The sequence below is a fragment of the Pleurodeles waltl genome, chromosome 4_2, assembly GCF_031143425.1.
Source record: "Pleurodeles waltl isolate 20211129_DDA chromosome 4_2, aPleWal1.hap1.20221129, whole genome shotgun sequence".
Taxonomy (NCBI): Eukaryota; Metazoa; Chordata; class Amphibia; order Caudata; family Salamandridae; genus Pleurodeles; species Pleurodeles waltl.
In genome coordinates, this window is record NC_090443.1 from 899898802 (window position 1) to 899926588 (window position 27787).

At 45.0% G+C, this 27787-nt stretch overlaps 1 protein-coding gene across 2 annotated transcripts in view; it reads left to right on the forward strand.

Moving 5' to 3' along the window:
- The window catches only part of FAF1 (Fas associated factor 1), a 1413415-nt gene that overhangs the window by 1003263 nt on the left and 382365 nt on the right, over positions 1-27787 (forward strand). For both annotated transcript variants that reach the window (XM_069232690.1, XM_069232691.1), the window contains exon 15: positions 19573-19661. In XM_069232690.1, coding sequence (XP_069088791.1) covers positions 19573-19661 — 89 coding nt within the window. The remainder of the gene's footprint in view (positions 1-19572; positions 19662-27787) is intronic.

Consider the following 27787-nt stretch of genomic DNA (forward strand, 5'->3'; position numbering starts at 1 on the left):
ATATATATATTATTTTTTTTTTAGAAGTTAGCAATGTGCACACGTGTATATAATTAGATTTTTACAGTATGATGGTGTTAAAAATGCATAATGATTTTCCATCAGTTCAACAATTTATTGTACAACGTAAGCATAGATCTAACCCATATATACTCTCATGAATACACGTGCGTAACAACAACCTTTCTGAATAGCCAAACTGTCCCACTCATGGTTGTAGTGAGAAGCAAGGACATATCTGAGTATTTAAATAGTCCCCATACCATTTTAATTACAGGCACATGGGCTGTATAGAGGGGTATATGCTAGGCACTAGATCTAAGGGACCTCGTATATCTAGGCAATTTGTCTGTCATCCAAGCCCCCATCAAAGGGTATCATTGGGCAATTAGGTGTGTCTCTTTAAAGCTGGTGAGTACTTCAGACCACTGTTCTGCCAACGGCTTCCTCCAGATGTCCCTGTACTCTTCCATTTGAAGGACTGTTCCCTCAGCAAACACCCAGTCATTCACCTCTCTTTTCCAACGAGTGTGGAGGAGGTTGGCGTTCAGGAATATTCAGTGTAATGCTATGGCCCTATTGCAATGCCCAGCGCCAAGACCAGAAACCTGTAACCCGTCCTGCGGGATGGCTGCTTTTTACATATGCCCATTAGGAAGATTTCAGGTGTATGGAGTGCCTGTCTGGGAAGAGTTCTCTCCAGCTGTTCCGTCATCCTTACGCAGAATCTGATAATCACTGGGCATTGCCACACCATGTGGGCAAAGTCAGCATCCACCTCTCCATAGCGTGGGCACCTACAGTCTGTGATATTTCATTCCTCATATTTTATAATAACCTAATTGCTACATGCTTAAATGTGGTTTGAAACAGTATCCTGTGTGACCTGGTCTGTGGGCGGCAATTATTTGTCATTAAAGTTGATGGATTTCATACCATTCTGGATAGTACTAAGTGTATTATCACATGTTTAGATGTGGCTTAAAACAGTGTTCTATGCAACCTCGTTCTTGATATAAAATGCTAACTCTGAGCAGCCGTACCCAGTTAATTACATCAACATTCATTCTCATTTAGTTCTGTTGTCACCAATCTGTATGTTTGCAATATGTTACTATTGTTAATCTTGATGGATTCATGTTGGTATATGGCCAATATAGATCCATGTTATTTAATTCCTAATATTACATTATCTACTACAGAATCAGTTATGGCTTGAAACAATACTACATGCAACCTAGTGCTTAGGATAAAATGTTAACTGTTAACACCTATACCTGATAGCTGTTCGTATCAACAGTCATTTACATTAATTGGATTGTCACTTCCAGATGCCTCCAAATCCTTCACATTGGTCATATTGTCACCTCCAACTCTATCACTTGGATATGCAATCTGTATCCTGGCAAGCTATATAGACATCATAATGATTGATATCACTTTTGTTGTGTATAATGTCTGCCAAATAGTCATCTTATTACACGAGTAACTGTATTTAGCTCCACCACCAAGATTCTAAAAATGGAGTTTCCCCACTAAGTATTATCTCACCTCTCAAATAATACCTTGATTCATCCACAAACTTTTTTAAATTATGTCCTCGTTTTAAGGCTTGAAGCTCTTTTATTTCACATCCTGAATAATTTTGGTTGGTCCCATCTTCTGTTTGGCTTCTAGCAATGAATGTAATTCCTCATCCTTATTAAGCTATGATTTGCACTGTCCAGTTTATGAATCCAAAATGCTTCATTATTTGTCAATATGTTTCCTAAATTCTCCTCTCCCGCCATGTATTATGTGTACGATTCCCAATGGCTCAACTTTCTTTATATCAACTTGTCTGTGTAGTTTTTAAAAATGTCCAGCTAGTACATATTTCCTATTCCAAAGTTTATGTGCATTGAAGTGGTCCTTCCACCTTTCCTTCACTGTGTGTTGAACCCAGAGAACTTAGAGATTGTAATCCACAAATACAGATAACAAGAAAGACACAAATGTCTTTTACAGTTAAAAGAAAATGGGTCCATCTTGAACTTCTTAGATACATTCTAATTCTTAACGCTCGCTCTCTTGTCCTCTTCATACTCACAGCATGTGCATTGACCTCATTTCAAATCATCTTGTGGTAAGGCGGTAACCGTGGATTTTAGTTATCTTTTGAAGAATAAGAGATTGTATCACATCTACTTAACTTGTTTTTCAAGTTGTTGGTTCCTAAGTAGGTTTTCATAAAGATTATCTTCTACATATATTTTTAGATTGGTATCCAGTTTCAGGAAATGCCAATGCTTGTGTAATGCCTCAGGGACTGTTAATCTTCTTCATAAACCTACTTCTAAATCTTCTTTTTTTGTTACATTTCTTGAATCTGTTTTTAGATTTTCCCATCAGGCGGTCCACATGCTTAATAGTTTCCATTTTCTGGTTTACCCTCAATATGTAAAGAACTCTGTAACCTCTTAGGAAATCATAAATTAGTCAAATTAAAATGTTGCTTAATGAAGTGCATCTTTGAATTAATTGCGAAAAGCGACGTGATTGGTATATATGGTAATGCTTCTAATGAAAGAGTTTTGAATTACTCAATATCATAGTATTGATTACACTTAAGAAGGAATCCAAGAATGAAGTGATGGGTCACACACATTGTTTTTCAGACTGCTCTTTTCAGACTTTTCTGTAATTATTCTTAAGTGTTGACATTCACCTCCAAATGGAACTTATACAGTGAAGAACAGTGAATGTTTGTCTCGTGCACCTTTCCCTTTATCAGATGGTAGCTCCTGTATTGCCCAACATTTTGTTTTTACTTCCCACATCAGACAAGACCAGGTGAAAGGCACCCAATATGGTGATGAACAATCAGAGTCTACTCCAGAGCCTCTGTGACTAAAGGAGCAATAGGCAGGGAAAATAGTGCAAGAGAAGGGTTCAGGACATGCAGAGAGGGTAGTCAAGTGTATTGTTGAGTGGAGCAGGAGGGCAGAAGCTGTTAAAAGAAAAACAGAACAATGAACTACACAGAGGGGATAAAACCACCAAAGCCTCCGATTTGGTGGAAGAAGCAGAGAACAAAGCAAGAACATAACCACCTGGAGAAAAAATGGAAGGGGAAGGAGCGCACAGATCCTGAGTCGTATGTTGCAAAAACAGGTGCAGTCTGTTGTCTTTGTCCTCCAAGTCATCTGGACATTCGGGTCACAAAAAGAAGTCGTAGAAGAAAGACAAGCTTTTTCCGACTTCACCCCGTTGATCAGATGATACAACGCAGGAAGAGCGTCGACACTCTAGGCTTCTTCTGGGTTGGCTCTGCGATTCCCCGACATCCCAGGAACCGGAGCCACCCCACCCAACTCAGAGTTTTACGAGGCGCCTCATTTTTGGGCGGTCCGACCCACCTTCGGAGCCTTCAGGCACAGGTGAGTCAGTTGGGGTCCCTTCGGTTTCAAAGCCGTCGGCTTCGGCCTCGGCTCCAGAGGGCCCCTCTGGATCCAATTGCGGATCCGTCCCGACACCAGTCGGCGTTGGGTCAGACATCGACGCTCCCTACGTCAGTTGGGCCCACAATCGATCCCATACTCAAACCCGACGACCCGGAACAACGTCGCTCAATGCCGATTCCGTTCTCTATGGGCTCTCCTGGGCCCAGGGTTGATCTAGACCCTTATTTTTGTTAGTATGGATACGGGGAGAGTATGGAGGGGTTGCTGGACCCTTTAGAATACCAGCTTGACCCCCAAATGGACTGGGTGCAGGATTTGGGTTATGCCAGTGGACTGGCACACTAGTATGCTCTCTCCTCCTAGCTTGGCTACGGGGGAGGGTGCTTCTTATTCTATGGTGGTGAGAAGGGCGGCTGAGGTCTTAGATCTCGAGCTTCCTTCTGTGGAGGTTAGGCCTAACATCCTAACTGACGTGCTTCTTCCGGGGTCTTCCTCTTCCAAGCCCCTTTTACCCTTCAATGAAGCATTGACAGACGTCCTTTTGGGTACTTGGTCCAGACCCAGCACAGGGGCTCCTTTGAATAGGACGATTGCCCGCCGTCATCGGCCTGCGCCATGAGATCCAAATTTCCTTACCCAACACCCTACGCCTGAGAGCCTTGTCATCCAGGCTTCTTTTTCATCTGGCGCATTCCCTGCCGCATCCCCGGATAGGGAATCAAAAAGAGTGGATAATTTGGGGAAGAAGTTGTTTTCTTCCAACAGTCTAGTGCTGCGGTCCATGAACACCGCATGCCTTTTGGGCTGCTATTCCTGTACTCTCTGGGATACGGTCGCACAAGTGCTGCCTGCAGTTCCGAGGGAGGCCCGGGCTGTCGTGTCCCAAGCCGTAACAGATGGGAGGGATGCAGCTAAGTTCATGATTCGTTGTGGACTGGATACGACTGACTCTCTGGGCAGATCGGTTGCATCAATGTTGGCATTGAGATGCGATGAGAACGTCTGGCTTTTTGGGGGATGTCCAGCAAACCTTGATGGACATGCCCTTTGTTGGCACATGCCTCTTCGGAGATGAGGCAGACTCTGCGCTCGAGCGCTTTAAGGATTCCCAAGCTTCGTCCCGGTCCCTTGGCCTCATGCCTGCACCTAGACCCCGACAGTCCACCTTTCGCCCCTTTCGTGGCTACAGAAGGGGCACCCAACCGCATCCTTTTCCACCTGGCCACAGACCCGCACATGCTGTACAGCCGCAGACGTGGAATCCCACATCCCTGGGGATCAGGGGGCCAGTGGGTCGCCCATTCCACCCCCACCTCCGCCTCCAAGCCTTCCTAGTCTGCAGGTACATCAGGAGACAGTAGGTGGCAGGATACACCATCACGTGCCCCAATGGCAAGCCATTGCCTCGGACAGGTGGGTACTCCAAATTATCCAAAGGGGGTACTCCCTCCCCTTCCAGACATCTCCTCCTTCCATGCCACCTTAATTAAGTCAGATATCAGAGGATCATATGGCGCTTCTGCGCGAGGAAGTCCAAGCCCTTTTGGCCAAAGGAGCTAAAGAGAGGGTTCAGTTGCCAGAAGTAGGTCGTGGTTGCTATTCCCGCTACTTTCTGGTTCCAAAAAAGGACAACGGTCTTCGACCTATATTAGATCTTCGGTCCCTCAATCTCTTCCTAAAAAAGGAGAAGTTCAAAATGTTGACATTGGCTCAGGTCCTATCTGCCCTGGATCCCGGAGACTAGATGGTAGCGTTGGACTTGCAAGACTCATACTTACACATTCCCGTCTTGCCGGCCCACCGCGTACCTACGATTCGTGGTAGGTAATGAACACTTTGTTTACCGTGCCCCTCGGTGTTCATGGAAGTAATGGTAGTGGTGTCACCTCATCTGCGCAGGTTAGGGGTCCCAGTCTTCCCATACCTCGACGATTGGCTGTTGAAGGCGAACTCACCCCAAACAGTCGTCTCCCCTCTCCAGACTACGGCAAACCTTTTGCATTCACTGGGTTTCACTATCAACGTGCCGAAGTCACACCTGACTCCTTCTCAGACTCTCCCTTTCATTGGAGCTGATCTGGATACAGTGCAGTTTCGGGCATATCCTCCCGAAAAGCGAGTCCAGGATATTCGGGCTATGATACCGATGTTTCTGGATTTCAGTGAGAATGATTCTGAGGCTGCTGGGCCTCATGGCCTCCTGTATCCTTTTGGTTCAAAATGCAAGAAGGCATATGCAGACTCTGCAGTGGGACCTGAAGTTGCAGTGGGTGAAGCATCCGGGGAATCTCTCCTACTCGGTCCAGATCCTGGAGGGAAACTGTGCAAGATCTGCAGTGTTGGCCTTTGAACCATGATTGGGTCAGAGGCAGATCCCTCCCCCTTCCCCAACCATATCTGACAGTAGTGACAGATGTGTCTCTCCTGGGATGGGGCGGCCACATGGGGGAGGCGGAGATCAGAGGCATCTGGTCTCTGGCGGAGTCCGGTCTCCACATCAGTCTTTTTGAGCTCAGAGTAATCAGGCTGGCATTGAAAGCATTCCTTTCCTCTCTCAAAGGGAAATTAGTGAAAGTATTCATGGACAACACCACCACCATGTGGTACTGCAACAAACATGGCAGGGTGGAGTCATGGACCCTTTGTCAGGAGACTCTGCGTCTCTGGACATAGCTCGAACATCAGTGTATTTCTATGGTGTTTAACACCTGGCGGGCTCTATGAGCACCAGAGTGGACAAATTCAGCTAACAATGCTTGGCCTATCATGAATGGCATCTCCATCTGGAAGTGGCGCAAGGTCTCTTTCGGCAATGGGGAGAGACTTGGTTAGATCTATTCGCCTCTGCAGAGAATGTGCAATGTCAGCAGTTTTGTGCGTTGGAGTTTCTAAGGCGACACTCGCTCGCAACACTTTTGGTTTCGAGTGCAGCTCAGGTCTCCCGTATGCCTTTCCGCCCATACACCTCTGCCCATACCGATCCTCTTATGACACTACCCCTTCAGGAGGATCTTCTGTTGCAACAACAAGGGAGGGTTCTCCACCTAAACCTGTCTAGTCTCTGCCTTCTTGCATAGAGATTGAGTGGCGACAGTTGACAGCTATTGACCTTCTGCCTGAAGTCTGTAACGTTATCTTGGCAGCCAGGCATCTCTCCACCAAAACGATATATGCCTGTCGATGGAACAAATTTCTGGCTTGGTGCACTTACAAGTCTGTTGACCTCCTCTCTGCCCCTTTTTCTGAGGTCCTCTTGTTTGCATTCTCTTTGGCCCAGCAGGGTTCTGCTTTGGGCACCCTCAAATGTTATTTGTCTGTTACCCGAGCATTTCTAAGATTCCAATTGTAGGAGGCTGGTACTCTATATAGCGTGCTGTGCAGAGAGTCCAGACAACCACACGATGGTTTACAGATGTAAAAACTAGACCACCTAATGGTCTAATTTGTGTGGTAGCTTGGTTGAGCAGTTAGGCCAATCTTGGAGAAGTGCTAAGCATTTGTTGTGCTCACAGTATCATTAAATGTGGACACACTCAAAAGAATAACTCAAGACCAATTTAAGGCCAATTTTTTTTTAAGACCAAGATCATCAAAATTGGATAAGTGCTTATTAAGTTATGATTTTTTAGTTAGCAAAAACAGTCTTTTCGTGCATAATTACGCACCATAGGAATAAGTGGTAGAAAACTTTAAAAATGCATATGAAATGTTTTTAGTTTGAGGTCATCCAGGGGTCCTGTGGGCCAGCAGGAGAAGTTCCGGTGGTTCCCGGTTCAAGATGGAGCAGTTGCTGAAAGTCTTAAAGGTGGTGCAGGACAGGCGAGGGGGACCACTTGGAAAAGCACTGCACAGGTGGACTTCAAGGTGAGTCCAGTGGGTCCCCTTGGAGTAGAGGTTGCAAGGGGTGTGGGGCCCTTAGAGCACAGCTGGTTCTCCGGTGCAGGGAGGCTGGGTGCAGAGCAGATAGGTCAGCCAAGAGCTGTGCGCAAAGGTGCCTTCAGAACCAGAAGACAGGTCACCATGAGGGTGGATTTCAGGTCAGCAGGGCCACTTGGGTGGGAGGGAGTGGTTCTTATGTGTCCTTAAGTCCATGGCCTTGTGTTTGCTTCTAGTTATCTGAGAGTCTGGAGTGGACTTTTCTTCTGGCTGTCTGATGTTAGGAGTCCAGAACCACTGGCTGTTGCACGGTTCAGCCATTGGAGGTCGCAGTGCCACCAAACTTGGTACACTTGCAGGGTTTGTCCTCTGTGTCCGTCGGACAAAATTTGGTCCAGCTGCTGTGTCCAGTTCCTTGGTCAGAAGCCAGTCAGTGAACTGGACTTCACTGGTTTCTGCTTCTTGGTTGCAGGGAGTGATGCTTTCACTCTGGAAGGAGGTCATTGGCGATTTTCAGAAGGTTGAAAGTCCTTTGGGGTTTTTGTAGAGTCCGTCCGATGTTCGGTCAACCCCTGAGCAGTGATTGTCGAGTGTTGATTGCAGCAGGCAGGGTTTGGTGCCTTTTGTCTTTGTGCTGAAGTACCTCTGTTCTCGAGACTTGGGTCTTCATTGTTGCTGGCCTTCTTGTGTCCGTGGAATCTACTCTTCAGGTCCAGGGGTGCCCACTAAATACTGTATTTATTGGGCGTTTAGGGTGGTTCCTAGTAGTGGCCAGTGGGCCATCTACCTTAGGGTGGCTACACCCACTATGTGACCACTTCCCTTGGGCAGAGGTCACTTCCCTATCCCATATTGGCTATTTTCCTACCACGCAAGATGGAGGAAAATGAAATGGAGGGGTCACCTCACATGCAACACGTTAGGTGTCCACTCCGCCTGTCCTTTGTGCATTTTCCCACCGTTGGTCCTGCCAAAAGTGGGAATTTGCAAAGAGGGAGACCATCTGCTGCTAGCAGCAGGGCTGGTGGTCGAGTTTCAAGGGTGGCAAGCCCTTTGAAGCTTGCTGGCAGGGCAGTGCACATTCCCGGGGGAAGAGGTGTAACACCTCTGCCTAGGAAGTGCTTTGTTTTTTGGACCCAGAGAGCAAAGGCTTCCACCCCAGGGTTCCAGAATCTTGTCTTGTGGTGGCAGGCTGGTTGTGCCCGGCCAGCAACCATGCCAGGGTTGGTTTGCTTTTGAAGGGTTCACCTCTAAGGTGGCCCCTGGGTACATTTTGCAATAATTCCAATACTGGTACCAATTTGGATTTATTGTTCTGAGTTGTTTGATACCAAACAACCCAGGGTTCAGAGTGGCCATCATGTAGCTGTGAAACTCGTAGAGAGCAGTGTCAAGCACATGCATTTAAAATGGCTGCTCTTTTCACTTACTGGGTCCCAGGTGAAGTATAGTGCACCCTGCCTTAGGACTGAAAGGCCTGCCAGATAGTTGATTTACCTATATTGCATGCAATGTGTAGGGGACAGGTCACACAGGCTGTTTACCATGTCAGTTTTGCATTTTAGGATTGCAGCAGGACGCCCAGCCTGCAATGGAAGTGGTGGGTGCACTTGGATGCATGGTCCCTGAGGGAGGCACAATCTGTGCTGCTGCCCTGAGGGGCCTACTCTCAGTACCCCATGCCCTGGGTACCTAAGTACTATTTACTAGGGGGTCATAGTGGCAGCTTAAGGTGTTTCCAGTTGTGCCAATGCATCACAACAGTTTTGGGAAAGAGATCTGGCCCAGGGATCCAGGTTAGCAGGGGACCTTGGCACTAACAACTTTGAAACCACATCAAATACCAGGCAAAAAGTGGGGGGCTCACCATGTCAGAAGAGGCACTTTTCCACACTGACCAACCCTCTTTGTTTAAGTTTCCTATAGTTAGTAGGTTCCTTAAGGGTCTTACCACATATTTCCTCCTTCATCCTCCATTCATCATGCCTCAATGGGATTTCAATTTGGTTCCGACATTTCTCATGTGTTCCTTTTGAGCCTCTTCACAATCATTCTCTCAGGCATTTAACATTGAAAATACTCTTCCTTGTGGCCGTTACATCTGCTTGCAGTCCGAGTGAGGTGCAGGCATTGTCATCTAAGCCACCCTACCTTTCCACCTATCCTTACAAAGTGGTGCTTTGCACCAGGGCTTCCTTTTTGCCAAAAGTGGTTACCCCTTTCATGTAGGCCAATCCATCAACTTGCTTACTTTTTACGCACCTCCTCATCCTTCTAAGGAAGAGGAGGGACTCCACTGCCAGCACCTAAAAAGAGCATTGGTATTCTACCTTGATCGTACCAAAGAGTTCTGGGTGGATGATTAACACTCTGTTGGGTATATTGGTGTGAGGAAAGGTCGGGTATTGCAGAAGAGAACCATCCCTAAATGGGTTGTTTTCTGCATTCAAATGTGCTACACATTGGCTAAAAAGCAACCTCCGGAGGGTTTGTGCACTCACTCTACCAGAGTGACAGCTGCAACCACTGCGTTAGCATATGGAGTTCCAGTCCTAGAGATCTGTCAGGCAGCAACGTGGGCATCACTGCATGCATTCACCAAATATTACTGTCTGGTCAGTCAGGTCCAAAGGAATGGTTACTTTGCCTGTTCGGTCCTGCAGGACTTCCTAGTATAATCATGATTTGCAGACCCACCTGCGGGGATGGTATTGCTTAGGTAGCTATACTGAGGTAAGTGATCTGCAACTAGAAGTCTCTATCAGATGAAAAAGTTACTTACCTTTGGTAGCACCTGATCTGGTGGAGACATATTGCAGTTGCAGATTCCTTACCAACCACCTCGCTCTGCGAACTGATTCCTAGGGACAGGGACGTCCCTTTCAGGGCCCTTGTTTTGATGCACCAGTGGTCAGTGTTTTTCACGGCTTTGCGCTTCTGGCATTGAAAGTCGTGAAAATAATTTGATGTCAGCACGCTGGGGTGGCTCCTATATAGGTCCCACAACATCATATCCGGCACGAACAATGCAGACGATGGACACGTAGCCGACCAAACCACCTGACATTGCGCAGTGGTACTGCACGAGAAAAATCTCCAGATCCAGACTGATGCCTGGAGAAATTCTAAGGTAAGGAATGGTAGTCCTGGTACCTAGGGCATGGGGTGCTGAAGGAAGGCCCTTGAGGGCTGCAGCACGAATTGTGCCACGGTCAGGTGCCTTCTCACTAAGTGCACGCAGTGCTGCTTTTGCAGGCTGCGTGTCTTGGTGCAGAACTAAAATGAAAACACCACATGGCACACAGCCTGCAATATCTGTAAGTCACCCCTCCAGCAGGCCTTCCAGTCCTAAAGGCAGGGTGCATTATATTACATGTGTAGGAATACCTGCATAAGCAGATATGCCCATGCTATGCCTTTGTCGATTCTGTGAACAGAGAAACCATTTCAAGTACATTCAGTGGTCATTACGAGTTCCCCAGCTACATGATGGCTTCATTGAAGTTAGGGATGTTTGTTATCAAATCTCCTATTATTAAACCTTCACTGAATCCAGTGATGGATTTATTAATGCATGCACTCAGAGTGCACCTTGGAGGTGCCCTCTGAAAACCTACCAACTCCTAATGTGGACACTGATTGGTCAAAACCAGTGCAGCCACATTAGACAGAGTTCTGGTCCCCTGAGTTGAGAACCAATGCTCTTGGGGGCTCAGAAGAAAGGTCTGCTCTGGGCAGAGGTGTGGCCTCCTCTCCCAGGCAGGATGGACTTCCAGGGTGGGGAGCTTCGAAGGCCTTGTCGCCTTTGTAATGCGACCCAGGTCTTTCCAGATGGTGGAGATGATCAACCCCCCTGTCCGGACCCCCCTTTTAGAGGCAGCACGGGTGGAAAAATTAGGTGGACGAGCTGAAGTGGACACTACTTTTTAAATTCCTCTATCTTGTTTGGAAGGAATTAGGCCACTAGGGTTATGCCCACATCCCAATGGAAGTGGGTGTAAAAAGGGTGTAATCACCCTAAAGGTGAGTAGACCACTGGCTACCACCGGGCACTCCCTGTATTGCCCCTAAATTCAGCATTTAAGTGGCACCCCTGAACACTAGAACTTATATTCCTTGCAACCTAAGAAGAGCTGGACACTACCGAGTCACACCAGCAGAGAATACTACAGACACCAGCTGACTTGGTCCCAGCTCTACCGGCCTGTCTGCAGCACTCGATAATCCTGCACCAAAAGACTACCTGTCCTGCAGCCCAGCGACCTCCAAAGCTTTGGGAGGGCTGCCTGCCTTCAACAAACATCAAGATCTCCCGAGATCAGCAGACCTGTTCAAGAAGAAACCAACTTTAAAAGAAAAGAACCCTGCCCTGAAGAACTGCGAAACCGCCTCCGGACCCACCTCTGCACCTGATGCCCACGACCCCAGTCCAAGTGGCCCACCGGTCCTGTGAAAGTTCCCCAGCGATTCTGAGTCCAGTGCAGGCTGACCCCTGCTGGTCTCTGCCTCAAAGCCTGCAGCCTCAAACCGAAGACTCCCCCTAATCACAACCTGCCTGGTGAGCTGTTTCTGACACCAAAGGACACCCCTGCACCCGGAGCCATTGGGCCTTGGGGAGCTGGGCCGTCGGTGTCCCTTCATCCCCTAGCATCAGAACGTATCTGGGCAGCTGTGGGTTTTCTTCGTTCAGCCTCCTGGTCGGGGCCTGGAGCCTTTTACCAAAACTGATCTGCCCCGTTAATTTGCATTGGGCGCCCAACGCTGTGTTGGCACTCTGCAACCTGCCGCCCCTGTGCTGCTGAGGGTATACGTTTGGTGTTGCCTTGTGGCCCCACTTGTGCTTACCTCAACCCAGGAGATCGACCTCTGGTGCCGCTTTACTCACCCATGAGCAGCGCTTCTTCGTTCACCCCCAGTCTCCATTGGATAACATTGGGCACCCAATTCCAAATTTGACCTCTGCACCCGGCCACCCCTGTGCTGCTGAGGGTGCACTCTTGGTACTGATTTGAACCTTGCCTGGTGTTGACCTAAAACCCCAAAGACTGAATTTGTAAGTCATATACTTACATGCAAAACTGCAGTCTTGTTTTCCTCCAGTAGGTTAACATTGCTGAACTGAAAATTTGTACTAAATGTTGATTTTTGAAACTGCAAAGTATCTTGAACTTCCACTTACCTGATTAGGAAGTTCTTGGGTTTGAAACATATATAAAAAATATATATTTTTCTAAATTAGTCTCAGATTTATTCTTTGCATGTGTGTCTCATTTATTGCGTCTGTGAGTACAATAAATACGTAGCACTATCCTCTGAAAAGCCTAACTGCTCACTCACACTACCACAAAATAGAGCATTAGTCCTATCTACTTTTGCCTCTGCAATACCAGTTGGGGATCCACTCTACTCTGCACAAAGTACTTAATTTTAGTGCACTATGTAGAGAGCCAGCTTCCTACACCTTTGCTCCCATTGTGTGTAGGTGTCTAGGAGTAATATTCAAAGCCTGACTGCCAACTACACCCAGTCATATAACCAGAGACAGGCTGCAGGCACCAAATGGCCAAGGCAGGAAAATGCTAACTTTCTAAAAGTGGCATTTTCAGAATTGTAATTTAAAATCCGGCTTCACCATAATGGTTTTATATTAGGATTTCAGAGACACCAAGCATGACCCATTTGTAGGTTCCCATTTGGAAATTACCCTTATAAACTGTAATGAGTTAATGTTATCCTATCAGAGAGATAGGCCTTGCTATAAGGAAAAATGAATGTGAGAGTATTTCACTACCAGGACATGGAAAACTCAAAAGTACAATCAAGCATTTTTACAAATTGCACCCTGCCCTTGGACTGGCAAAAAGGTTAATTTTGCTAGGATGACATGACAGTCTACTACTGCACCCGCAGGCTCTGTAGTGGCAGGCCTGAGGTGTTTAAAGGGCTACTTAAGTGGGTGGCACAATCAGTGCTGCAGGCCCACTAGTAGCTTTTAATTTGCAGGCCCTTCATAAATGAGTCCTGTGAGTGTATTAAATATGCCTGCTTGGGTATAAGCCTGTGCTACCGTGTTTTGAGCAGAAAGCACATGCTCTTTATCACTTAGGCCAGAAAAAACAGGAGGTCAGAAGGCAGAAAGTTAGGGAGAAACCACAGCAAGAATGCTAGCTCTGTACTTGTTATGTACTGCCTCTTCTGCCTCACGTTCTAAGGAAAGCCAAGGCAGACTGGGCTTAAGTCAATTTAATAATCTCAAACTGGCCTAGTAAAGTGTAGCATCCAGAATGCCTGAGCATTTACCCTTTGATCTAGCTACCCCTTTGTAATGACCTCCTGTCTCGGCTACAGTGAAGGGTCCTGCACCAGATGCTCTGCTAAAAATTATTTTTACTTGCCGCCTGATGTAGTGCAAGTCATTCTTGCAGCCAGTTGGCTGTTCATGAAGCCCATCTATGCTGGGTCCTGGGAAAAGGGCTTGACCTGGTTTGTGTTGTCTCTTCTGGTCCATCTGCCAGCCAAACTTTCTGATGTACTAATCTTTGGTTTGATACTGGCCCAGCATGGCCTTGCAGTCTGCACAATTAAACACAGTGTTTCAGCACATTCAGCCTATTTGTTTGCCTGATCAATCATGTCTCCTTAAAACGCCAGTTGTGATTTGTATTCTGTAGTTTTTTATGCTTATGTTCCTTCCAAAACCATTTGCCATGACTCAGCGGAGCCTAAATCTAATCCTGATGCCCCTTATTTATAAGTCATTCAAGCCTACACATAGTTCATACCTAAGGCTTCTGACAAGCAAGACAGTCTTTCTTATCGCCGTCAATTGTGATTGCTGAATCAGTGAACTACAGGTGCTCTCTGTGCAACATCCCTACACCACGTTTATCCTGGACAAAATAATGGTGTGGACTCTGGCTTTTCTGCTGCCAAGGAAGGCATCATCCATCTATGGCAATCAATCACTTTCCCAACATTTTTCATTCTGCCGCTTTCCTCGAAAGAGGAAGAGAGTCTCTACCACTATCACCTGTAGAGATCTTTGAGGTTCTTCATTGAATGTGCAAGAGACCATTGTGATCAGCTCCTTGTGGCGTTCATTGAGACCAAGAAAGGCGCAGCAGTGCAAAAGAGGGCTTTGTCCAGGTGGATACTCTTGTACAGTAAAATCTACTATGTGCTACCTAAGAATGAACACCAACAAAATCTGTGGGTTCCTTCCACTAGGGCCCCGGCTACCACAATAGCATTGTCAAGTGGGGTGACGTTTCTGGATATCTGCCTGTCATTGGTACATACTTTCATGAAACACTACTGCCTTGACATCCACATCCGATGGGAGGGCCATTTTTCCCCCTTTGTCCTGCAAGATTTTCTTTCCTGAGTTGACCCCTCAGACTGTCTACTTTTGGGAGGTGCTACAGTGGTATCTATTTTAAAGGTAAGGAGTTACTTTCCTTTGGTAAAGCTCTATCTGATGTCTGCTCTATCTAACCACAGATCACTGTCCTGCCAGGGGCATAGCTTCAAGGGGGTGTTTGGCGTGTTACACCCCCTAAATAAATGTATTCTATAGTAAATAGATGGGTGTAGGTGATTTACGTCCGGTATTGTGAGGTATTTGTCGGATTTCACCTGGCATTTTTACATACACCCACAAACAAAAACACACACACACACTCATTTCTGTTTTAAAGGTCTTAAAATGGTTTATTTTACAAAATATTGAGTTTGAAGTACTCCTAACAATCCACACACCTCTCCCTTTCTACTGCTTCTTAAGCCCATACCCACCATGTCCTGCTTCTCACATAAATGTATTTTAACTAGAGTGATTGTTGGAAAATCTTAAGGTTCCTCCCACCCTTCAAGTCTTACTGCCCAAGCCACGTCCCTGATTGCTGGGGATCCAGTCTGGCGCCTGGAAGTGTTCTAACAGTGTGGAATCGGTGTTTGAATAGAGTATTCAGCAGAAAGAGCGCTACTGATGGTAAATACCTTGTTCATCGGTACTAGATTGTGGTATATCTCAGGGTATGCTGTAGCGTTGCTTAGATTACTCATTCTTCAAAAAGAAATTTGATTGTTTAACCCCTTGGGATACTTGTGATCAAGAATGTTTTCTTCAAATCTTTGAACAAAAGGGGGGGTGTATGTTTGTGTGTAATCTGCATAACGGAGTTATTCGTGGATGATTCCACATAGAAAAATAAAATCCAATGGCAAAGAACAATCATGAGTCATCCAATGGATGAATCGGAGAGTTCATCGGTAAGTGAAAGATTAAATGAGACAAGTGCATAGATGAATGGAAGAATCTCTGAGCTCATGGATGATAGATGAGTGGGGTATATAGATGTGTGAATGAAAGTATGTAGTAGTGCACCATCTTACATTGTGCACTGTAGAATTCCGTTTTGTAGTATGTGTTGGTGGGATTATATAGTGTTTGCTAACCCATAGCTTCAAGTCCACCTGGTGCATTTTATGGTAAACATAACATTTCTAATAACGTGAGATCTGGGATTCAACTACACGCCCTTTTTTTTTAATACAACAAAACTTCTTCCATCAATCTGTAGGATTCTGGTAGATGTAAAAATGTTTTTGTGCATGGCAGATAACATTGGAGGCCACCATGCTTAATTCTGCTTGATTTAGTTACTGGACCAGCCCTCTGACCCAATAACACCTGGATTACAAGCTGTGCAGAGTGGAATTCCACTATGAACAGTTATCAGTTGTGCAGGAACACCTCACCCAGTTCCATAGGCTGGAAAATACACCTTCAGCCAAGGTATGAGAGATCATCTCTTCGTACCAGATTTTAATACAGTACTTAATTTGTAAATAAAAACTTGCCGTTGCCCAAAGCCCTCCTCCGAAACTCACGGCTGCTGCAATTATATGTGCGAGTATGGAATGCTGAGGTAGCGTAATCCTGAAGCTATCTCCGGCCTCTCTAATTCATTTACAGCCACTCCCTGCCCCTTCAGCTCACTCTTACAGCTTTCTGTTTTCTCCCTTTGTGACACTTTTTCTATTCCTACATCTTTCCCATAGGTATCTTTTGCTCGTAGGAAATGCTTGAGGCAGAAGAATAAATGCCAGCCCTAAAAAATGAGTGCCAGAGCCCAGCACCGGAAAACACCTGCTCAAATTAAGCACTGCTTTAATACCTTGTTTTGCTTTTGTTTGTCAAATCATGATGGCACATAATTTGCTTTTGTTGTCCTTCCTGTGACATCGTTTTGCTTTCTATTTGTGAGATTGTCGCATTCGTTTGGGAGATATGGAATAAAGTACCCACTGCCTATTGCAAATCATTGCGGAGTTCCATGGCCATATACAGGAGCGTGGATAAGTATCCTTATCATGTATGGCTAGGAGTATTTGATCCCTTGTAATATATGGTCACACATCACCTTTGCAGAAATGAAGAATAAGAATAGAATTACTAGTGCAAAACTGAAGTCATCAAAAAAGTTGTTAGGTAGTTGTTGAAAACAGTTATTAGGAGCAGTTGAGTAGAAGTCAATTTAAAAAAAGGGCACATCAGAAACATGCAGAACAATTATAACTTTTCCATAAATTCCCAATGAGTGCAAAAATATAAACATATTGTTATAAATACCTCTTTTCAACTTGACACTGTAAAGTTTAAAAGCAACGTTTTGTTTTCGTTGTTTTAAACAGCTACTTCAGTTATGCTGCAAGACCTGACCTGACCAGCCTTTCCCCTTGGCTGCTGCCTCTGGCAGAAGGCATTATGCCTCAGAGCTCGACTGTGAAAAGTTATTACAGTCTATTTCTGACGCATTTCTTTATAATCGGGGACTGGTGCATCACAACTCGCTGATTGTAAATAAATTAAAGACACATTTTGTACAGGGATCTCTGAATCCCATGTGTTATACATTAATAAAGCTGTAGCTAGAACTTGGGCTGGAGGAAAATAATCGTATTCACTATATTAGCTACCTCACTGAAGTGTGCGTAAGTCGGAGTTTTATAATATGCATCCACTTCTGTACTATCAATGTTTTCATTCATTTGTTTTCCTCCAAGGGCTATCCTGTGTTTTCAGTATATGTAAGTGAACCATCATTGGTGGCTCTTGGCGCACCTAGAGCCACAACTGGAGATGCAAAAGTGCAAAAAAGGAAATATATAAGCCTTCTTAGTTTATACACCTAGAACAATATTCTCTTTTCCATGAGGATCACCTTAAGCCTGCTCCAATTTATGAAAAATCTGAAGATCCAACACTAAATCATAACTCATTAACATTCCACTTCCCCTTACAGAACCCAGTTATGTCTCCCATCACCTACTGCCATATATTTGACTTTGACCCTGTACAATACTCCTCTGCTTTTTAGCTAGGATTGCCCCTTTCCACTGTTCTATTTTCTTCAAGTCCTGTTAGTTGAAGGCCACAGCTGTCCCTAATTCACCTTTCGTTCCTTCTGTGACAGAGTGGGTGTCACTTTTTTGTGTGAGAGCTTGCTCTGTCGTCTTCTGTACCCTCCATTGCGTACTTTGTGCTCCCTCCGCCTTGTAGGATTGGCTGGAGTTGTCATGTATCTGTTCAGTTGGCTCTGTACAAATGAAGCACAAGTGAAGGTTTATCTAGAACCATTCAAGTTGGTAATTAGATACTGTCCACTACCATTATGGTTGCTGTTATGTGTAGTCTCCGACAGGCTCCGGAAACGGCCAGCCCATGCCTTTTATTTACTGCTGGGTTGAAAGGTAGCTATGACTTCCTCCGCCTTGCTGAACCAAGTGAATTTCCATGGATGATGAGGCCAGCTGACCACCAGGAGGCAGTATTACAGTGGTCTGTGGCTGCAGCGGCCTTTGTCCTCCATTTTCTCTGTCTGTAGATTATATACTAGAAATGGCAGTTGATAGCGGTTCCACAATTCATTAGCCCTAAGATGTGAGGAGGAGGGGATTATTAAGACTGCTGGTGCTCCCGAATTCTGGCCCAGTAGGAGCAGTCTTTGTGCAATTAATATTTTATTTCTGATTCCCACACACGAGTGAACACAGCCACAAAGTCTCCAGTAACAAAGCTTTCACAAACCCACAGCCTGAGGAAAAGAACTTGCAAATGCCTGAACAAAATTCTTCCCTTTTCCCAGGCAAGTTTGTTGCTCCAGTAGCATTCTGAAAAAGTATCTTCTGATCCTCTTTTGGGAGACTAGGGATACGGGCGAGGGGGAAGAGGGTATTGCTAGGTGATTAGCAATGATTACAGGGGTCACGTAGTGAATTTGCCAAAGGACACATTTATATTTCAGAAAGCTAGGCCTTTCATGTCGATCACTTTCATCACCTTAGAAAAAGTTGCTTTCTTCTTGTAATGTTGGTTTTGACCAGTAGTCTGATCTTTTTATGCTCGCTGGACAGAAAAATGTTTGGGAACCTATGGAGACGTATGCAAGGCACCACTTATGCACGAGAGTGCTGTCATTATTTATGATTTATTACGGAACCTCTGCAGATGTAAGTGGCTCCCTCTGGCGCTGTGACAATAACGTAGTACAGTAATGTGGTCCCAACAGTGGGCTGGGTGTTTCGAAAATAAAGACAGTTAAGTGTAACACAGCATATCTATCATAGACAACTGTACTCTATCTATTAAATAATAGATTTGTGTATGTTCAGATCTGAAGAAACAGTGAAAGACATACTGTAGGATTGTTAAACTGGGTATCATCTCATCTTGAAGAAACCTGTAACTGATATGAACAAAACATATTTTATTAATTGTTAAACATTTGTATTTGTATTTTAGTAATTTTCAAAAGTGATTTATTCCACATATAAAAGTTGTAATTCGTTGTTAGGCTTCTTCTTGTGCCAAGTATTCTTGAGTGCTGGTTTTCCAATAATGTTCATAGTACATGCAAGATAGAGTAAGAAACATTTACTGATGCAATATTAACTGCACTTGTATGCCTTAATTAAATTGTTGCCTGTATACACAGTCAACATGCTTTTCATTAATATTATACATAAAATCTCCAACTTAGATGTGATTGTCTTTTTAGCACACGTATCTAAACTCATAAAGGTTCATAATCTCAAACTCTGAAAATAGTCTAATTAGATATTCAAATCTAATCTGCACCTTTTTCTATGAAGTAGATTTATTAATTCATCTCGGATTAATTCTAGACGAACTTTCCATATTTAATATGTTTTGTAATAAGACGTTTGGTATTATTTCGTGTGTTGCTAGGTAACACAACAGTGGACGAACTAATGATGAGGCAAATGGCTGCAATGGAGATATTCACTTCACAACAGCAGGAAGACATAAAAGATGAGGTAAGAGGGCAATGGGTGATAACATAGGTATTGTAGTTTTTGCTCTCAAACCGTGGTATATTTTTGCAGGGTGTTTCTTAAAATATGAAAGTTGAACATGATTGTCTTTGATGTATTTATGGATTTTATTGAGGATGCATAAGGTGTGATACTTAAGTATTTGTTTTTTTAATATCTTTGTGTTTTCAAACAATTAAAGGTAGGTACATCCGTATTCGGACATAGTCAATACAACTTAATGGGAACAGTACATAACATATGCTGAAGTATTTGAACGGACATCTAGAACAGATCGTAGGTACTCCAATAAAAGTCTGTTTGTTATGGATGCTTGTCTACTTAAAACTGACAGACAAGGCACCACGCAACAGAGGGGGAAAGGTGAACAAAACCGTGTAAAACATTAATAAGGGCCAACAGGTAGTGGAGTATTGTCAGCAAGAGGAGAGTGGACTGGCTTAGTGGGGGCCAGAGGGGTAGCTAGAGTTGAGTAGTGAACTTAAATGTGTGTATGCGTGTGTGAAAACATGCAGTACAGCGGTGTTGAGGCAATACACAGACAGTATACGTCTCCTCTGAGCCCCACTTCCAGTCAAGGACAGTCCGAGAGGTTAGCAAAGCTCTCTGTCCGTGAGACATGCATTCAGGGTGTTTGACATCCCTGGATTCAGTCTGCAAAGCTGTGAGCATCGGCTCCCACCCCTGTGAGATGATCTTTTATCAAGTCATTTTCCTCCTCCTGTCTGAGTGCACAATTCCCCACTTCTTCCCAGACGACCAGTGATTAACACCACATACACACCTATGGCAGATCGCTCGCCTTCCAGTGCTGAGTCACCATGTGCTTCGTGTGCAATAATCCAAGGTCTTTGAAGCGGGATAAAAGCTTGTTGGAGTATGATGGAAAAGCCCCAATGTGTGTTGCTTCCAGTGATAAGATGGAGATGTGATGTGACCCCCACCCCCTCCAATATTGTGAAAGGGTGAGACTGGATCATAGCTTGTGGAGCATATTAACACCAAGGAAATCATTGCGTGGTAAGCAGGAGTTCATGTCACTGAAGAACTTGTTTATTTTTGCAGGAGGAAGAATTGGATGAGCTTGAAACTGGCGTTTCTGGGCACGTTAGTGAGATACTCTAATATTATGTCCCACTCTTTGTGAGTGAGGGCACTCAGTTTGCCTTCAGACCAGCCATAGGCACCCTGGTGTGTTCTCCAAGGTTCCTGGTCAACCATCTGATAAGATGTCATCTGCGGCCCATGATCTTAAGATGCTGGAGAACCATGTGGTACTGTGGCTCGTCTGCGTCTGTGCCCCAGTCCGAATGTATCACTTGTGTCAAAGCTCTGTAAGTTAAAAATTGTCTTGTGGGAATGCCATTTTTATTCAGTGATCTCTTCAAAAGAGAGGAAAACGCCATCTTGAAAAAGATCAGCGATGGTCATGAGGCCAGAGGTGCCCCCAATGCCGCAAGATCAGAGTGCTCCTGTCCTTTGATAGGCTAAAGAAAGTGATGGCAGATGCATAGGAAGGGTTTGCTCCTTTTGAAGCATGCATGGGCCACCCTTAGTAGATGGAAGCCGGGTAGTCTAGTATCACTACAGTGAGAGAAAAGTTGCCGTAGTGCCTCCACTTTCAATGGAGCCTTTAGCACGGCAGTGTCTTATAAGTAAAGGTGGGAAAGCTAGCGGCAAATCCACTGCAGCTGAGAGGCCAGACAGCAATGCTCAAAGTTCGGAGCCCCTAGACTTCCCTGTTCTCTCGGGTGCCACATCTTGGCCAACACCACACAGCGGCAGCCACTGCCTCACATTAAATCACTCAGCACTGCATGTAGTGTGCGAAAGAATAAACTAGGGAGGAGTACAGGCAGGTTGGGAAAATAGTGTAAGAATTTTAGGGAGCATGATCTTTTTCGAGAGAGCCTTCCTTTCAATGATAGATAAAGGAAGGGTTCTACAGAAGACCACCTTCTGAGTGCTGTTACTGCTCCAGTGACGTTGCCGTCTAGTACATCTGGTTCCTCATGGTAAACACAAATCCCCAAGTAGCGAAACAGCGCACTGTCACTGAAGGGCGGCCTCCCACCATCAACATCATTCTTAGGCGCAGTGAGCAAAGCTAGGAATACACTGAAGTTAACCCGCAGCCGAGATACTCAGCTTATAGGACCTGTGGTAAGTTCATGTGGTTCACTCTGACTTCCCTAAGATAGATCAACATGTCGTTGGCGTAAACAGAGACTCTGTGCATTCTGTCAGCTTGGGGTATGCCCCAGGCCTCACCCCTTTGACGCAAGTAGTAGGCTCCTATGTCAAAGCAAAAATAAGGGGAGAAACCGGGCAACCCTGTCTAGTTCTGTGGTGGATGGCAAGTGGACCAGAAATAAGTCACCCAGTCCGGACGTCCGCTGAGGGGCTCGCATAGAGCAACCCCCACTAATCTGTAATAGGCGATTTCCAAAGCCAAATCTCTGTAAGACCTGAGGCAGATAGGTCTAGACTAGGGAGTCAGATGCCTTTCCAAGCTCGAACGTCAGGCATGCCACTTGGGGGTAGAGTCTGGGTGCGAATTCCATGATCCAGTAAAGTCTACAAAGATTTAATGACATGCTTCTACCCAAGACAAAGCCATTCTGATTTGGGTGGGTCAGACGAGGGAGATGGGGCACTAGCTCGTCTGCTAGCATATTGCTTAATATTTTGTAATCAGTTTTTAGGATTGCAAGGGGTCTTTAGAAAGAGAGATCAGTAGGGTCCTTGCACGGTTTGGAATTTGACCCAAAGAGAGACCCCCTAAGTCTCCCTTGTAAAAAAGATCTAACTTTGGGATACAAAGGTCAGAATACGCCTGGTAGAACCCCAAAGGCAAGCAGGCAGGGTCAGGCATCTTGCCCGTTGCTAATTAATGTATGGCCCCTCATATTTCCTTTGGAGTGATAGGGGCATCTAGCTCCAAAAGCTGATCTTGAGAAATACACAGCAGTGTGATGTCATCCAACAGGAACACAAGGTCCCCATGCAATTAACTTTTGAGTGAGGCATAACATCTGATAGTGGCCAAGGAAACCAGCGTGAATTGCATTCTGGGCGTGTACTGAGACACTTAGGATAGTCTGGATGGAGTTAATAGGATTGTGTTTTTTTCAACTTGCCTGGCCAGCCATGCTGACAAGGCCCCCAGTTTGTCTCAATCATAACGAACTTTGTTGCATAGTTTATGCATCGCAGTCTTTGAAGTAATTCGTCATGCCGTGCACAAGCATTAGTAAGGGCCTTTGATGGTCACAGAAGTGACAGTTTCACTCTCGAGAAGGAGCAAGGAGCGCTCTATGGATAGCAGCTTAGGATCCAACACCTCCTGCACACCAGGGCCGGCTTTAGGACTGGTGGTGCCCTGTGCGACAGTTAATTTTGGCACCTCCCCCCCCATGATCTCCTCGGTTTCACTCATTTTTTGACGTTCATGTAGCTTTATAAGGCCAAAAACGTAGTGCCATATTTACAAAGTGAATCTGACAGATTTCTTTGCGTCATTTTTTTCCATCACTTTTAATGCCTGCTCTGAGCAGGCATTAAAAGGATGTTTCCATTGGTTACAATGGGCCTCTGAGTGCTTTGCGTGATTATCCTCCACATTTCTGATGCTAATCCTGCAAAGTGCCGGCCTAGCGTATAAAATTCTGACCCTAGTCCCCTAACTACCGCCATGGTGTGCTGTATTTTAAATATGACGCACACATGGTGGCGTTAGGTGGGCGCTAACGGGTGCAAGAAAAGTGGCGCTGTGCTATGTACTTTTCTTAAATATGCCCTATAGTTCTGTTTTTTGCAGCAGGCATATTAACCCTCTATGCTACTGTATGGTGAGTCAAAGCTGCTGCTAGGCAAAACTCCCAGCTCTCTCCCTAGCAGGAACATTAATCACAAGAGGTATCTTGGCATTTTAATTGTTTCCTGAAGGTTGGACGCACAAGGAACTTTTCAGCAGGTGCTTTTAAATCGCAGGTTTCAGAAGTTATTGCTAAAGACAGTGCCCCCCTGAGGTCAGCACCCGGTGCGGCCGCACTGCTCGCACCGCCCAAAAGCCAACCCTGCTACACACCCACAGCAGTGTTGATACAGTGCCTATGTGTTGCAACTTCAAAAGCCTCCCATTCCACTGCACTGTATCAGCATTAAGTTCAAAATAGTCTGTCAGTCTCACATTGTAAGGATTGAATGGGGGAATGCTCTAGTAGCGAAGGCTGCATACCCCACATCAGTACTGGGAGGTGTGTCATTCCCTAATCAAACCCGACTGGAAGGGCATTGTTGTCTGAAATCATGTGTCTCAGATAGTGCATATGTGAAAAAGAGGTGCAGTTGGATGCTGAGAAGATATGCTGTCACACATAACATGTGAAGGTTGTGAGGAGAAGAGTAGAACGAGTAAATCTTAACCTGCAGATTACCCTGGCACCAGATATCTGGCAGGTCCCACTGTTGCAGCCAGCGCATAAAGTGCTTTGTGTTGTGGGCTGTTGGAGCCTATGGTAAGGGGGGGGGAGAGAATGATCTAGCCCGAGGTAGGTCCAGAATGCAGCTGAAGTCCCCTCCCACTAACCATGGATCGTCAGCCCACTGCACTAGGGAACTAGAAAGTGTGGCTAGGAAAGAAGTCTCCTCTGTGTTGGAGACAGAGAATTTCCCAGAGCTACTGAGACACCATCTAGGTGGCCACATATTTGAAAGTACTTGCCATCAGTGTGTCAGTGATACCCACCCCCACTACAAGGTTTCCTGTCCTGGATATATGTTGATCAACCCAGTGCCATGCCTTTACGGGGTCATCAAAAAAAGAGTTGTTAGGGCGTCATTGACTTTCAGTTTAGCCGGGAACAGCAATGAGAACTTTAGGCCTATCTCACTGAGTCTTCGTTTCACCCTTAGGAAAGAGGAACGTTTGTGCTGGACCATTATCATATAGTCCAGAAACGGCATAATAGGATGGTTGTCAACTTCACTGGAGAGACTTTTGGGCTTCTGGAAGTACCTTGTATCAGTCCTTGTAGTGGAGAATCATGGCAATCATAGAACAGAGCGCAGAGCCAGGTGAGGATTGCCTCTTCAGGACTCTGTTAGCCCCCTCTATGAGGGGAAAAAGTGGATAAGTTTGAGAGGTAAGGCATGATTCAGTTCCCGAATTACATGATAGAGTCTGTGATATTTGTGTTTGATAGGAAGCATTTATCTAAAACAGATCTGAGATTGAATTAGAAGTGGTCAGAACACACTAGGTTGAAGAGAGAGAGAGAGAGCGCGCGCGCCAACACCTGCTGCTTACAAGTGCGCTGATGGGCATTTGCAAACGTGCATGGTATTGGAAGACGTTGGCTACTTTAGAAAGAGGTGGTATGTATTGTAATAGATAAGTAATTTAAGGCCAACACTAGGCAGACACATCTTTTACAGAACATGAGGATATGTTTACAATAAGTGGTAGTTGAGATACATTGTTCTTGTGCAGAATTCATCTTGCAGAGGAGGAGGCAGACACAGGTTAAGAGGAAAGTTTTATATTTTTTAGCTAGGTTGAGGGAGTTGGAGGTAGTCTCAAAGGGAAAACGCCTTTACAATGACGGCTGAACCCCATACGCCTGCAGGATTTTACAGGGAATATGCCTTTATCATTCATACCTTTCTAACTAATTTTGTTGTAAAGGCATGAATGGCACAGGCATATTCGTAGTAAAAGTTTTACAGGTAAGTATTAAATGTTATAAATATATGTGTATGTGTGTGTATGTATATATATATTTACTGAGAATAATAAAGGTTACAGGAACGTTATAGTAAGGTTCTGAATTTACACACACAAAACTATAGAAATTCAGATGTTATTTCAAGTAACTATAACTCGTGGCCTAAGGTAACAATAACTCATGCCCTTGCCATGCACAGTTTTCTCATCAATAATTTTATTGCAAATGTTGCATTGATAATATCAGTGTTGCCATAGAAGATATCATAAATGATGTAATATGTGGGGTAATTTCCTGTGCCTGGCGAGGGCGTGACTTATAGTTACCCTAGTGCACGAGTTATAGTTACTTGAAATAACTAACAGCTGAATTTCTATGGTTTTGTGTGTGTAAATTCAGATAACTATAACGTCCTTGTAACCTTTGTTTTTTTTCCAGTGAGTTTCTAAGGTTTTTTTAAATGCAAATTCCTAACTATAACGTCCCAGTGTGCCAGCAGGTGCATTTGCAGATTGGTTGGGAAAGGTGGTGGGGCCTCCGGCGAGCTCTCAGCAATCCCGATGTGTGGGACTTACTGATAGTGACAGGAGGGGTCTTTTGCCCCCCCCCAATGACCCTCAGCATCTAAGGGGATTTCATATCTCAACGAGTAGTGCACCAGGAGGTGCGTTTGCAGAGTGGTGGAGAAAGGGGTTGGGGTCTCTGACGAACTCTCAGCAGTCCCATTGTTTGGAACTTACTGGTGGTAACAGGAGGGATTCTTAGCCCCCAACGACCCTCAGCAGCCAAGGGGACTTCATCCCCTAACCTGTAGTGTGCAAAGGGGCCTCCAAAACACTCTAAGCAGTCCCACTGTGTGGGACTTACTGGTGGTAAGCAATGGGGTTCTTTGCCCCCCAACGACCTTCAGTTTCCAAGGGGACTTCATCCCCCAACAAGTAGTGCGCAAAGAGGCATGTGTGCATAGTCCTGGAGAAATGAGGCAGGCCTCCAACGAGCTCTCAGGTGTTTTTTGGGCATAGAGATATATGATTTGCCTCTAAGACGACGTTGTGCCGAAACCCAGATTCAAACCTTGACTCATAGTTCAACTTTACCTACAAACCATAGGGTTCTGAACACAAAAAATCAACAGGCAATTCTGTCCCTTTTCACACACTGCCCATATATTCATCATTGATGTTTGTCTTGTCAGTACATAGACCGTGCTTCCTCTGTCAGCACTTTAGAAGAGAAGTACACCGTTATGCGTTGTTTGGAAGAGAAATCCCTACGCTGCTATAGAGCCGTGTATGATAGGTTAGAGCACTGAGCACTGTTTCCATACATGCTAGGTACTCAGTTCTGTCATCACTGAACCATGCAAATTCACTCACTTGTCTTTCATTCACTTGGCTGGAAGTGATGCAACCTAAGCACTAAGCCTAATGTACTAAGCAGAATAAGTGGAAGCAGCAGTCGAGGGCAGTAAGTCACCCAGACACTCATGAACCTGTTGTGGACAGCAGACATGGGATATAGTGATGTTTCTCTACTTGTTTTACATTTTGGCATCATGGTGTTTAAACCCCACTAGAGCAAAATATTTAGTACTGGTCTGGAGTGGGAACCAGGAAATGGATGCTTCACATTCTGTTCTTAATTTTAAAGACAGACTCATGCTGCATCATTTATGTGTGTCAGAATAGCAAAATAATATTCTGAAAAGCTTGCGCTTGTTTTATTTTTGGAATTTTTTTCTGAGAGTCGCAGATCCTCTTCGGTTTTGCGGCAACAATTATAAAAAATAAAAAAAAGCCTTTTGGCCCAGGCAGGGTCCCTAGGGCACCCCAGTACTAGGCCTAGCAGGTCAGGGTATTCCTACCCTGCCTCCTTTCTTTATTTTTAAGTTTATTTTTGAGACTCGGTTTAGTCAGAGTCCCAAAATGGTTGCCAGCACTTCCTAATCAAAGTGTTGGTAGTCAATCAGATATCAGCACGGGGACTGGAGGATCTGCACAGGATCTATGTCCCTAGATATCTATATTTCTTTTTCTTTTAATATGTCCAAAACTACTGAATGGATTTCCACCAGATAACAAAAAGGGCTCTTTCTGGACGAAGAACAACCTTTCTGCCAAATTTGGTGTAATTCCATCCAGTGGTTCGAGCTGTAGTCGTGTTCAAAATCCCTATGGGAAATTGCTTGGGGAAAACTCGTTGTTGCCCCCCCCTCCACACCCCCTCCGCCCTTATTCTCAACCAAAGTTATTGGCAAAACAAAAAATGCTTTTCCTATGGAAACTAGGTCCTAAATAAAACTACCTTCTGGCGACCGCACCAGTAATATATTGATATCCATCCATCCTTCATATCCATCCATCCATCCTTCCTTCCATC